Raw genomic sequence first — 13,926 nt, 5'->3', positions numbered from 1 at the left:
TTTACAGACTTCTGGACTGAATACTGAGTAAAACAGTTTCAGATGATGAACTCTGTCCTTTATTTTGATTTTTTTTAGATATGCTGGTCTGAATCTTTTTATGCTTATGTTTATGCTTTTAGACAAAGTTGTTCATTATTTTTCATTCACACCATTCTGCAAATGTTTTGTTTCTTTACTACAATCACCTTCACTCCGTTTTCATTTTCTTCCATGACATCTTTGTCATCTCAGGTCTAGATTAGAGTGGTGCTGGAAAAGCACAGCAGTTCAGGCAGCATCCGAGGAGCAGTAAAATCGACGTTTCGGGCAAAAGCCCATCATCAGGAATACAGGCAGAGAGCCTGAAGGGTGGAGAGATACAGGCTCTCTGCCTGTATTCTTGATGAAGGCTTTTGCCCAAAACATTGATTTTCCTGCTCCTCGGATGCTGCCTGAACTGCTGTGCTTTTCCAGCACCACTCTAATCTAGACTCTGGTTTCTAGCATCTGCATTTACCATTTTTGTCATCTAACCTCTCCCTCCCTCTTTACTAGTCTGGGCCTTTCTTTTTGTCCTTCCTCCCTCATTTCAGCCATCACTTATCTTCAACTCTGAAGAACTCATACTCAACTGAAAATGTTAACTGTTTCTCTCCACAGATAAGCTGTTGGACGTGTTAAGTATTTCCAGCTCTTTATAGTCTCCTCTACACTGAGGAAACAAAGCGTAGACTGGGTGACCGCTTCACAGAACGCTTGTGTACTGTTTGCAAAAAAGATCCTGGAAACTTCCAGTTGCCTGCCACTTCAACATACCACCCTGTTCCCTGGTCAACATCTGGCCAGCCAAACTCAGTGCAAGCTGGAAGAACAATATTTATTTTCCGCCTGGTGACCTTGAAACCTTCCAAACTCAATATCAAGTTCAATCACAGCATTCCTGTGTCCTTACCCCAACCCCATAAGTAGGCTTCATTATCACATAGTTTGCTATTACACAACCCATTCTAAGCCACTAACAGTCCCCATTAGCAGCTATTCACCCTCCTAGCCAGATTGTATTCCATTCCTTTATCTATCTAACTTCTTTTCACTCTCTTTTTGGATTCTATCCCCACCTATTGTTTACTCCTTATGCCCTCCCCCACCCTATGTTCTGCATATAAACCAATATTTTCCTAGTTACCATCAGTTACCATCAGTTCTGATGCAGGGTCACTTGACCTGAAACGTGCCACCGTGGGCGGCACTGCTGCCTCACAGTGCCAGAGACCCGGGTTCAATTCCTGTCTTAGGCAACTGTCTGTGTGGAGTTTGCACATTCACCCTGTGTCTGCATGGGTTTCCTCCAGGTGCATCAGTTTCCTCCCACAGCCCAAAAATGTGCAGGTTAGGTGAATTGGCCATGCTAAATTGCCCGTAGTGTTAGGTGAAGGGATAAATGTAGGGGAAAGGGTCTGGGTGGGTTGCTCTTTGGAGGGTCGGTGTGGACTTGTTGGGCCGAAGGGCCTGTTTCCACACTGTGAGTAATTTAATCTAATAAACTACGCAAAAAGTGAGGACTGCTGATGCTGGAGATTAGGGTCGATAGTGTGGTGCTGGAAAAGCACAGCAGGCCAGGCAGCATCCAAGAAGCAGGAGAATCAATGTTTCGAGTTTAGATTAGATTCCCTACAGTATGGAAACAGGCCCATTGGCCCCATAAGTCCACATCAACGCAGACCCATTCCCCTACCCTATATTTACCCTAACAGTAAGGGCAATTTAGTGCAGCCAACTCACCTGACCTACACTTCTTTGGGTAGTAGGAGGAAACTGGAACACCCGCAGGAAACCCATGCAGACATGGGGAAATGTGCAAACTCCACACAGACAGTCACCCAAGGTGGGAATCAAACCCGGGTGAGGCAGCAGTGCTAACCACTGAGCCACCATGCCACGCATAACGATGAAGGGCTTTTGCCCAAAACATCAATTCTCCTGCTCCTTGGATGCTGCCTGGCCTGCTGTGCTTTTCCTTCATCACACTCTCAAATTAAACATAAACTCTGATTTCTCTCCATAGATGCTACCAGACCTGCTGAGCTATTCCAGCGATCTCTATTTTTTGTCTCTTTATATTTTTATTTCAGTTCTAATGGGTACTCATGGGCATTAGTTGAGTTTATCACAAAATCCAGTCTATATGGATTTGTGGGTGGCACGGTGGCACAGTGGTTAGCACTGCTACCTGGGTTCAATTCCCGCCTCAGGCGACAGACTGTGTGGAGTTTGCACATTCTCCCCGTGTCTGTATGGGTTTCCTCCGGGTGCTCCGGTTTCCTCCCACAGTCCAAAAATGTGCAGGTTAGGTGAATTGGCCGAGTTAAATTGCCCGTAGTGTTAGGTGTAGGGGTAAATGTAGGAGAATGGGGTCTGGGTGGGTTGTGCTTTGGCTGGTCAGTGTGGACTTGTTGGGCCGAAGGGCCTGTTTCCACACTGTAAGTAATCTAATCTATATTCAATTCAAGCATTAATGAGGTACAGCCATCAACTGTGGGTTCAGAGCAGAGATTTTTAAATGTTATTTTTAGATTTCCTACAGTATGGAAACAGGCCCTTCGGCCCAACAAATCCACACAGACCCTCCGAAGAGCAACCAACCAAGCCCATTCCCCTATATTTACCCGTGACTAACGTACCTAATATTGTGGGCCAATTTAGCATGGCCAATGCAAATCTTTTGGATTGTGGGAGGAAACTGGAGCACCCGGAGGAAACCCACGCAGACACGGGGAGAATGTGCAAACTCCACACAGACAGTCGCCCAAGGTGGGAATTGAACCCGGGTGCCTGGTGCTGTGAGGCAGCAGTGTTAACCACTGAGCCGCCGTCCCACCCCATGTTATGACAAATGTTACTGCTATTTCTCACTGACAAATCAATCTGTAAATCACAAGTTAGGAGTATGATTTATAAAGCAACTTATCTGGAAGCACTTTTTAGAAGAATAATGAAAGATTTTTGATAGAACTATGAAGTATTATGTTTTCTGTACTGTTAGGATACTTCAATAGCATTAATTATGGAAAATATTATTCAGAAGATCCATTGCAGACATTTGGAGCACAAAAGCCAGCCAGCAAGAGGACCATTTCCAGACCTACCTGAATCCAGCAAACAATGCTACAGGCAGGGAATGCAAATTATTCAGCCTGCAGCATGGTTTCTCAAGCTTGAACAGCTTCAAAGTGATTTGAAGTCTCCCTTTACCCTTTTCAGCTTACTGGTTGCAATGGAGCTGCTCTGGGATGTATAATTGATACAGGAAGATACTTTGGAGAGAGGGAAACCTTACTGAAGGATCTTCCTGCTGGCAGGAAAATTGATATTTTCACAATACAAAGACCAGTAAATGGAAGACAAATATATTATTTCTTCTGTTAAGGGGAGAGGTATTTGGGAAAAAAAACATACTTCCTTTGGAAGCTTTCTTCTTTGGCTCAAAAATGCACTTAATTTGCGAAGCCGTCAGATATAAATAAACAATTATGGCAGGTAGAACTTTTAACTGAAATCCGAAAGGTGAGCCTTTTTCCAATTCATTGTGTGCAGTCTTCAGGTTCTTGAATTTGTATTTTCACACCATTTTTCATATGGATGAGTTTCATTTAAAGGATAGAATATTGTCTCAGAAATAACAGGTAATGTGTTCTTCTTGGACTCCTATGTATCAGGAAAATCACCTATGTAATCAATATTCATGCTCTGGTCAATTTTTAAAATCACAATACTTATAATAAAAGAATGTTTGGACATTCAGCAATGAACAGTCCTCTGCAAAATTGCAAAGTGAATTAAAAAAAAACAAATCTCAGGGAAAAAATATCTTTTTTAATGGGCTGACAATGGATCAGAGGTTACAGTATAATATTTTCCCATTTGTGAAAGAGGTAGTAAATGTGATAGTCATTATATTGCTTGAAACCTTGAAGGGGATGATTTTATGCAACATGAATACTAAATTCACAGAAACAATCGTTTTACTGGAACTATTGTCCTTTTAAGAAAGACAAATAACTTAAATTACTGCAGAACCCTCACCACATCCAATTGCGTGCTTTATAGTCATTGAATTGCTATTTAGTAGATTCAACAGAAACAAAGGCAAGATCACAGCTGAATTGCTGTTGTGCAAATTAATTACTTAACATGTTCCTCACTATAAGTCTAGTTCTTATCAGTTAATTCCCACAGTGAGATCCACCCTCATCACCCTAATCATTAACATGTGAATTGACAACATCTGAAACATTTATTCTAATTTCTATGTGATCATCGTAAGTCTCAAAAGCTAAATTTGGACTTGTGTCTGGCATACACTATCAAATTTAAAATGTAGTCAACACTGTTGTGATACCACATAACACCCAGTTGGTGGCTCTCTTTGACTACATGTTCACACCTGCTCACATTATAACACTGTGCTGCACAATTTCAAAATGGCACCTTTAAAATATTAGAATGCTATCAGACATTAAAACTGATTCAAAGTGCAATGACTGCCTCAAAGGCATATCAGACCAGACAGGTGGACAAGACAATGAGTAGCTCACAGCTTAACTGATATCAAAATACATGAAAAACCTTTGTTTCATCAAATATCCAATTATGTCAGCTTTAAGAAATAAAGGCTAAATTTACTTACTGATTATAAATGATAGCACATGACTACACATTACATATATTTTGATTTTCAAAAAGTTTCAATTTATTGTTCATACCTCATTTATTGCAAGATTATATTTCGTTCTCATGGTCTTCAGTTCAACTTGCACCCCTTCTAACTGCACCTTGGTCTCTTCTGCCTAAAAGAGAAGAAAATTGAGTGTAAATTTAGAAGGATGAGCTTTGCAGTAAGAAAACCGAGGCTGAAAACAAGAACTCTCAGCCATTGCACTCCTCACATGCCTGGGTTCTTTTCTTAATTAAAGCCATTAATCAGATGACATGAAATTTCAGTTATGAAACTGACACTAGGTCCTGACAGCTGACACATGTCAAAATGAAACCTATGACCCATACTGTTAAATTCCAAATGTTCACACTCTTACTAGGGCTCTACAGCTGTGTGTACACATTGCATTCACAACTGCAAACCTGAAACACACTGCCTCAGTTAAGCACTTAAGATAGGATTTGCAGCATCACGTCAGTGTTAATAAAATGTGGACTTAGCACATGCAACAAATTACAATAATTAGTCACCATACTAATGATGGATTATGCAAGCAAAACATGACTTTACTACGTTCACTAAACATTTTGCATTTGCCTCATTATAATACTTAAAATTAATGAGATGAAGTTTGAAAGATTACGCTTTTTTATTAACTGTCATTGTTTAGAAAAATGCCAATGTCATCTTAGCATCAAAAGAGAGACAGTCAATTTCAGTTACTAACCTTTTCAGAAACACATATATTTTTGTCCAGCAGTAGCAACACTGGATAATTGATACTTGTAAATGGGCTACATGACTATAATCTAACAAAGGGGTTCAGTGCTTTAATAAACCATGATCATAAAGTCCAAGCAATTTACACCACTGATTATTGGATGACATCATTAAGCTAATTCTTAAGTCATATTTTCTATGAACAGCAGTTGCATTTATCAAAACATTTTAAAGACAGTGGATTATGTACTTTTGCAATCTACATAACCTATATTTTGTCAGAAATTTCAGCTTCTGTTGATTGCCATCACAGTTTCAAATTGTTACATGTTCCGCTTTATAGTACTTGGAAGACTATTAAAATCCTTGGCGACACTACTTGAGTGCTGCCAGAGAACAATTTGCAGTAAATTAAAGCAAAATGTTATGCACAGTATGATGCCTTTAAGTAAAATGGGCACATTTTAAGATTAGTTTTGATATAGAGTAGAATTGTCAACCCTATGGGACGTGCTTATTTCGCAGGTACTGTTCTATATTCGTTTTGCTGCTGTGGGTATATTAAAAAGTCCCACAACACCACTAAAAGAAGGACAAATTTCTTCCAACGTCCTGACTAATATCCCTCATCAAACCCACGAAGAATAAATGAAACAAGTGAAGATGTCACTCAGTAGGCCTTACTGTGTTAACTCAATATTATTGCAATTAGGTAGTTCTTCCTTGAAGCTTTTCTCTATTTGATTGGTGTGCTGCAACTACAATGCTGACAAAAGAAATCAGTTTGTTCACAGATTCCACTTCACGGAAGAGTCTTCAGGTCAATCCATATTCAACAATCTACTCTAACAACTCTGCTGATATTTTTATAGTTTCCAAATTCCATCACAGCGGCTGAGTTGCTTCCCAACATAGTGGAATAATCAACAGCATTCTAAATCAAACGGCTTGTATTAGCTAAAGAAAGTAAATTTTCCCCAACTCCAATGTTCAAAAAAACATCCAGGATCGGGAACCACATCGTCATTTGAAAACAAATCCGTTCTTCTTTGAGCCATACCCCATCTGAGTACCAGATTTAACTGAAATGTGTCTATTAGTTTGAGATTATATTGTTTATGGACAGAGCCAAAAGAACAGGGGAAGAAATATCAACTCTGCCTATCTTCAGCGATGGTGATAATAATTATGTAATTGTGCTGTGTAAAATGGATACCACATTTACCTGCACATCCACACATCAAAATTTAAATCATATGAAATACTTTAGAGACCTGTCCAGGAGTTAAACATGCTTCAAAATAGATTTGTCTTTGTCCCTTGTGTAATAGTATTCAAAATACCTTAAAATACATGATAGATTATTTTAAGAAATTGAAATTTTCCTGCCATGATTTATAAAATTGTATAAAGGACAATGATAATGAGCTGTGGTATTTCAAGAACCATTCATTAGAATTAATAATTTAAAATAATAAACAAGTTATGTTTTCATATTGTTATATGCCAAGCATGTGTATACCACAGTGAATTCTGAATACATATTCCTTAAGCAACCCAGATGTTAAAATGGATGATGTTTTAAAGGTCCGGGAATTATGCCAAGAGGATATATTGTGAGAGAAAGAGATGATAGTATAAAACTAAAAGCACCATAGTGTCATTAAAAAAAAAACTTTGCTTGATCCAGTCTAGAATGTGGTGTCCATTTTTGTCTCTTTACATTGGCTAATTTTCAATCTTGAATTGGGAATCAGATACCCAGAATGTTCTGCGTCAGAACTTTGCATCGTGCTAATGTCAATGATGCAATAATTTTTAAATTTAAAATGCCTAACTAATCTGGGAACAAATTTAATGCTCAGTTGGGTGGCATGGTGGCTCATTGGTTAGCTACTGCTGCCTCACAGCACCAGGGTCCCAGGTTCAATTCCATTCTTGTGTGGAGTTTGCACATTCTCCCCGTGTCTGTGTCAGTTCCCTCCTAGAGGCTAAAGATGTGCAGGTCAGGTGAATTGACCATGCTAAATTGCCCGTAGTACTCAGGGATGTACAGGCTAAGTGGATTAGCTGCAGGAAATGCAGGGATAGAGTGGGTCTGGGTTGGATGCTGTTTGGAGAATTGGTGTGGTCTAGATGGGCTGAATGCCCTGCTTTCACACTAGGGATTCTATGCTAATTAGTGGGGATAAAATTAGTGTGGCATGGGACATAGCAACTCAGGGCTTTTCTAAAAGCAAGCAGCAGCCATGGGCAGATTCTCTCATGCCTCTCTTGACAAGTTAACCTGGAGGACTTGGATCCAATGGTGTAAAAGATATAAAATCAAAAAAAGTGACTGGGATATAACATCTGGGTGACAGACCTCTAACTCTGGATGCAGCAGCATGCACATGTGTCATTTAAACTGAGTGCCCATTGTTTGCCTTTACATTTACAGAACAAGTGCTTAATTGAATCACTGAGACACCAGGCACCTTCACATGCTAGGCACAATTGAACAGTGGGCATCATTGAGAAGTCTAACAGTCCTGATCAATGTCATATTGAATTGGGTAAGGGAGATCTGGCTACTTGATTCTTTTTCAAACTGCAGGAAAACAGAACTCACAATAGGTTTGAGACAAATTGGATGGAATGGTGACATGGAAGACCTGATCAGCCTGTCACTGATAGAACAGGCACCACTGGGGATCATGAAGGTGTCATCCTGGCAGACTGTGGGCAAATTCAAATTGAGGGGTCATGACGAGCAGGGTCACTTGATAATTCTATCTTCAAATGAAGGTCACGAAAGAAACTCATACCTAATATGATCAGTGGCTCACAGAAACCCTACAGTGTAGAAACAGGCAATTTGGCTACCAGGTCCACACCAACTCTATGAAGAGCATCCCACCCAGACTCATCCCCCTACCCTATCCTTGTAAACTTGCATTTCCCATGGCTAACCTTCAAAACTCTGGACACTATGGGGAATTTAGCATGGGCAATCCACCTAACTTGTACATCTTTGAACTGTGGGAGAAAACTGGAGCATCCGAAGAAGCCCACACAGACACGGGGAGAATGTGCAAACTCCACACAGACAGTTGCCTGAGGCTGGAATTGAACCTGGGTCCCTGGCGCTGTGAGGCTGTAATGTTAACCACTAAGCCACCATGCAGCCTGCTCTAGGAGGCTGGAAAAACACAGCAAGCCAGACAGCATCAGGAGGTGGAGAAGTCAACATTTCGGGTGTAACCCTTCTTCAGGACTGGAGGCTGGTGTCAGGTGAGATAGAGAAATGGTGAGTGGGGGGAAAGGGGAGGTAGGGATAGGTGAACATGACCTGGTTGGTTGATGGGAGGAAGGGTCGATCACAGGAATGGAAGTTGGGGGACGGGCTGGTACAGGAGTCTGGGGATGGGAATGGAGATTATTTGAAATTGGAAAACTCAATGTTGAATCTTCTGGGCTGTAGGCTGCCAGGTGGGAGATGAGATGCTGTTTCTCCAAATTACAATCTGATTCACTGCAGCACTGGAGGAGGCCAAGGATGGTCATGTTGGAAAGGGAATGGGAAGGCAAATTAAAATGGGGGGGTGATTGGGAGGTCAGGTCAGTCCGTGCAGGCCTCGCTAAGATGCTCAGCGAAACAATCCCTGAGTTTACGTTTGGTTTCACCGATGTGGAGAATACCATATCAGGACAAGCAACCGAGTTTTCTGTATCTGGTGCTCCTGATATGGTCTTCTCCACATCGGTGAGACCAAATGTAAACTCAGCACGTTTTGCCGAGAATCTCAGCCAGGCCCACAAGGACCAACCTGACAACCCAGTCACTGCTCATTTTAATTTGCCTTCCCACTCCCTTTCCGACATGACCAGCCTTGGCCTCCTCCATTGCCACAGTGAATCAGACCGCAAGTTGGAGAAACAACACCTCATCTTTTGCCTGAGCAACCTACAGCCTGGAAGATTCAACATTGAGTTCTCCAGTTTCAAATAACCTTCCTTCCCATCCCCCAACTCACTTCCCTGCCCCTCCCCCACCCCTCCCCCTCCCTTCCATTCCTCTGATCAACCCTTCCTTCCAGCCACCAACCGGATTCATTCCTCCCATTGACCAAGTAGGTCATACCCTCTACTTGTGTTTACCTATTTCTACCTCACTACCCTGCCACCCCTCACCCCTCTTTTTATCTTCAGCTCCCTTTACACCCACCCCCAGTTCTGAAGAAGGGTTACATCCAAACGTTCACTTCTCCATTTCCTGACGCTGCCTGGCTTGCTGTGTTCTTTCAGCCTTCTGCTTGTCTACCTTAGATTCCAGAGTCTACAGTTTTTTTGTCTCCAACTAAACCTGCTCTTGAATTGCTGTCATCAAGGAAATTGTTTGTACTAATCTATTTGCTGAACACCCTGAGTTCTCATCACTGGCATCCTATGTGTCCTGCAGGGTTAATAGTGGAAGAATTGCTGAGTGTCCCAACACAGTCCTACACTGTGCCATCCCAGAGGACAGATACAGCCATGCTTCATTAAGTGAAGATGTTGAAATTCAGGAGTCACAGATAGACCATCACCGTGGAGTGTCAGAGACAAATGAGTTTCCGACTTTAACATCCCTGAGGCACTACAGAGTCAAGGGCAATCATTGGATGAATTGATACAGAGCCTGTGCTATGAAATGATTTAGGGTTTTCAGCATACAGGATTATCCATTGTGAGAGTGGTCAATATCTTGGAGAGCTATTTGCAGAATGACTCTGAATGGAGGAAGGAGCAGCATGCCGACATGTACATGGATCCCTGGTGCCAGTGTGTGACATGTCATGAAGCAGTTGCAGGATATTCATCTGGGGGAAGTGAACAACCAGAAGCTGTAGTGGATATCATTACCAATGACTTGGGTAGGAAGGGGAATGAGGCCCTGAAAGCAGATTCAAAAACAGGACCTCCTAAAATTTGAATTCTCAGGATTACTTCCCATCCTGCATGCTCGTGTTCATAGAAATTGGAGAACTAAGTGATTGAACATGTGATTGGTGAACTAGTGTAGGAAGGAAGATATTCAATTTTTGAGACAGTGAGATCAGTTTTGGAGCAAGTTAGGGTGTCTGGATAAGATGGGTGGGCTACATCTTAACTGGATCAAGGATAACATCCTAGTGAGGAGTGGTAAATCTTGATGGCAGAGGGATGGAACCTGAGAGGGAAGTTATTTTCCATGGAAACATAAAGGGTAAAAGAAAGTAGAAGAGTAGAAGGCCAAAACAAAATACAAAGCAAAAATAAGCTTCAAATAGGATCAGAATAGAGAATAATGTTTTAAAAAGCAGAATTAAAGATACTCTCTGAATGCATATTTCATTAGTACAAAGGTTGATAATTTGATTGTATAAATTGAAACAAATAGGTTATGACTGAAGTGTCATTACGTAGATGTGGTACCGGGTAACAAAAATTTGGAACTGAGTATCCAAGACCATTCAACATTTTGTAGGAAGGGCTAAAAGAAAAAAGGAGATGGGTTATTTGTAGAACTGTGATGATGCTGTTACTTTAAAAAGATTATTTTATTCCTGGTTTTTTTGAAGAGAGGTCATAAGGGCAGCAGTGTCGAAGAGTTCAGTTTAATCATGGAAGGGCAGTGGTCAGTTATAGAGTCATAGAGATGTACAGCATGGAAACAGACCCTTCGGTCCAACCTGTCCATGCCAATCAGATATCCCAACCCAATCTAGTCCCACCTGCCAGCACCCGACCCATTTCCCTCCAAACCCTTCCTATTCATATACCCTCCCAAATGCTTCTTAAATGTTGCAATTGTACCAGCCTCCACCACATCCTCTGGCAGCTCATTCCATACATGTACCACCCTCTGCATGAAAAAGTTGCCCCGTAGGTCTCTTTTATATTTTTCCCCTCTCACCCTAAACCTATGCCCTCTAGTTCTGGACTCCCCAACCCCAGGGAAAAGACTTTGTCTATTCATCCTATCCATGCCACTCATAATTTTGTAAACCTCTATAAGGCCATCCCTCAGCCTTCGACGGTCCAGGGAAAACAACCCCAGCCTGTTCAGCCTCTCCCTATAGCTCAAATCCTCCAACATCCTTGTAAACCTTTTCTGAACCCTTTCAAGTTTCACAACATCTTTCTGATAGGAAGACCAGAATTGCATGCAATATTCCAACAGTGGCCTAACCAATGTCCTGTACAGCCGCAACATGACCTCCCAACTCCTGTACTCAATACACTGACCAATAAAGGAAAGCATACCAAATGCCTTCTTCACTATCCTATCTACCTGCGACACCACTTTCAAGGAGCTATGAACCTGCACTCCAAGATGCATGAACCTTGTCGAACGCCTTACTGAAGTCCATATAGATCACATCTACTGCTCTGCCCTCAATAAGCTTCTTTGTTACTTCTTCAAAAAACTCAATCAAGTTTGTGAGACATGATTTCCCATGCATAAAGCCATGTTGACGATCCCGAATCAGTCCTTGCCTTTCCAAATACATGTTCTCACAGTTCAGCTTTTTTCTAGTTTGTTTTTGGCTGTTGCAATCTTTGTTTTTGGCTGTTGCAAGCTGCAGTAACGAATTCCTCTTACTTTCTTCTGAAATTTCTCTTTGGAAGTTATTCTATCCCGGCTTGATATATCATATTTTGATTTGTTTTGGTTTGAACCCAACTGTCTCCTTCTGTAAGCTATGGGTATTTTTCTTAAAAAACAAGTTCCAGAAGTCCCTGACACCTTGAGGTCCCATTATTTACCTTGCTGGGTTATGAAACAATATGAACAAAAGTCCTTCAGTGGTACACAAAACCCATTCACTCTAAAGACAGGCCTCAAACTGTTTTAAAAGAAATCAACATGGCTACAGAAATACTTAAGTTAATTATTAACTTCAGATACACAGAAAATCTACCAGTCACTAACTCAAAAACCAGAATTGGGATATACACATGTCAACTTGCATGAATAATGTTTCTTTCAGATGGAAGTTACATCACAGAGTAATCAGTCGTAAGTCTGAGAGCCAACCTGAATCAAAAACCCAGCTGAAAAAGCCTCAATGATCTTATCAAATCTGGGCACTGGGTTCCCTCATAGCTCCTGCTTCATTCTTCTCTCCCTTTTTCTTATGTGTTATAGAGTAGAGAAGGCCCTCTTAAAATATATTAAGAAGATAGCCTAGACCCTTTTTTTCTTATTTTAAAGGTAAAAATAAGGTAATGTGTTCCAGATGCAATTTGATAGGTCAAACTACTCGACATTAAGCAAAACACAATTTATTCAAATAATATTGTTAAAATACAACAAAAGAAAGAGGAACTTGGAATAACTTAACTCTATTGGAAAACTGAACAGAATAATAGATACAGTAACTGTTACTAATTAACTCTTCCACTGTTGTAACATCCTATAAAAATACCTGTGGTAAAAAAGCAGAAAAACAGATTGTCTCATATACAATCCTGTTGACAAACAAGAGATACATGCAGCAGCTTCCCAGAGGGAATGTAGCAGCTGGAAGAGATTCACTGCCTTCCACCCTGTAGAGATCCCAGCAACAACTGCCAATCTGTGAGAGCTTGACCACACCCACTCAGGCTGCTTCTATTGTTCCAAATTTAAAAAAAAAGACACAAAGCTTTGCAAGTTGTTTATCTTCTCATGGTCTGCTTGGCGCCTTACCCCAATCTCTCTCTCAAAGAAACCAGGGCAAAACACTCCTGTGATGAAGAGTGGCATCACAGGTGCTCTTCATCCAGCTCCTGTCCTCTTTATAGTATCATGTTGTGCAGCTTGGAAACAGCAGCAGTTGACCACCCATAGGGATACCCTTATTCATTCTTACTGCAGGGCACCATCTGACTGATCAAGGCTATTAAGACACATTTTTCAAAGGCCAATGGTTACCTCAGTGCAGGTTTGTGCTAGTATTTGGCTCTAATTGTCCTGTCTTTGCATCTATGTCTGGGAACTGGACAAGCATCAAGAACCATCTCTTTAGAGGATAACTCTTATGTCCAATAGCCATCCACAAATCATGAATCTTGAAGTTTGCCTAAAGAGATGTAGCACCTGAATTCTGGCAGAATGAGGGTATCATGACCTTCAGCTAACTGGGAACTGAGCACAGCCCTGCAAGAAAGAGTTGAAGAGTTGTACAGCATGGACACAAAGTCTTCAGCCTAAATTTTCTATGCCGACCAGGTATCCCAAACGTAGCTAGTCCATTTGCCTGCATTTGGTCCATTTCCCTCTAAACCTTTCCAAATAATTTTCCTGTCCAAACATCTTTTTGAATGTTGTAATTGCACCTGACTCTACCACTTCCTTTGGCAGCTCATTTCGCACATGCACCACCCTCTATGTGAAAAAGTTGTCCTTCAGGTCCCTTTTAAATCTTTCCCTTCTCAACTTACAGCTATGACCTCCAGTTTTGGACACAACTATCCTTGGAAAAAGCCCTTGGTGATTCATCTTATTAAGGAGAATCCAA

The 13,926-nt window shown here is 41.2% G+C and overlaps 1 protein-coding gene across 7 annotated transcripts in view; it reads right to left on the bottom strand.

Moving 5' to 3' along the window:
• pmfbp1 (polyamine modulated factor 1 binding protein 1) overlaps nucleotides 1-13,926 on the bottom strand; it is an 829,187-nt gene that overhangs the window by 422,166 nt on the left and 393,095 nt on the right. For all 7 annotated transcript variants that reach the window (XM_072595986.1, XM_072595983.1, XM_072595987.1 and 4 more), the window contains one exon: nucleotides 4,746-4,829. In XM_072595986.1, coding sequence (XP_072452087.1) covers nucleotides 4,746-4,829 — 84 coding nt within the window. The remainder of the gene's footprint in view (nucleotides 1-4,745; nucleotides 4,830-13,926) is intronic.

This window comes from Chiloscyllium punctatum, chromosome 26 (genome assembly GCF_047496795.1).
Source record: "Chiloscyllium punctatum isolate Juve2018m chromosome 26, sChiPun1.3, whole genome shotgun sequence".
In the NCBI taxonomy this organism is placed as follows: domain Eukaryota; kingdom Metazoa; phylum Chordata; class Chondrichthyes; order Orectolobiformes; family Hemiscylliidae; genus Chiloscyllium; species Chiloscyllium punctatum.
Note: the sequence above shows the minus strand (reverse complement) of the source record. Positions and strands in the feature narration are given on the sequence as shown.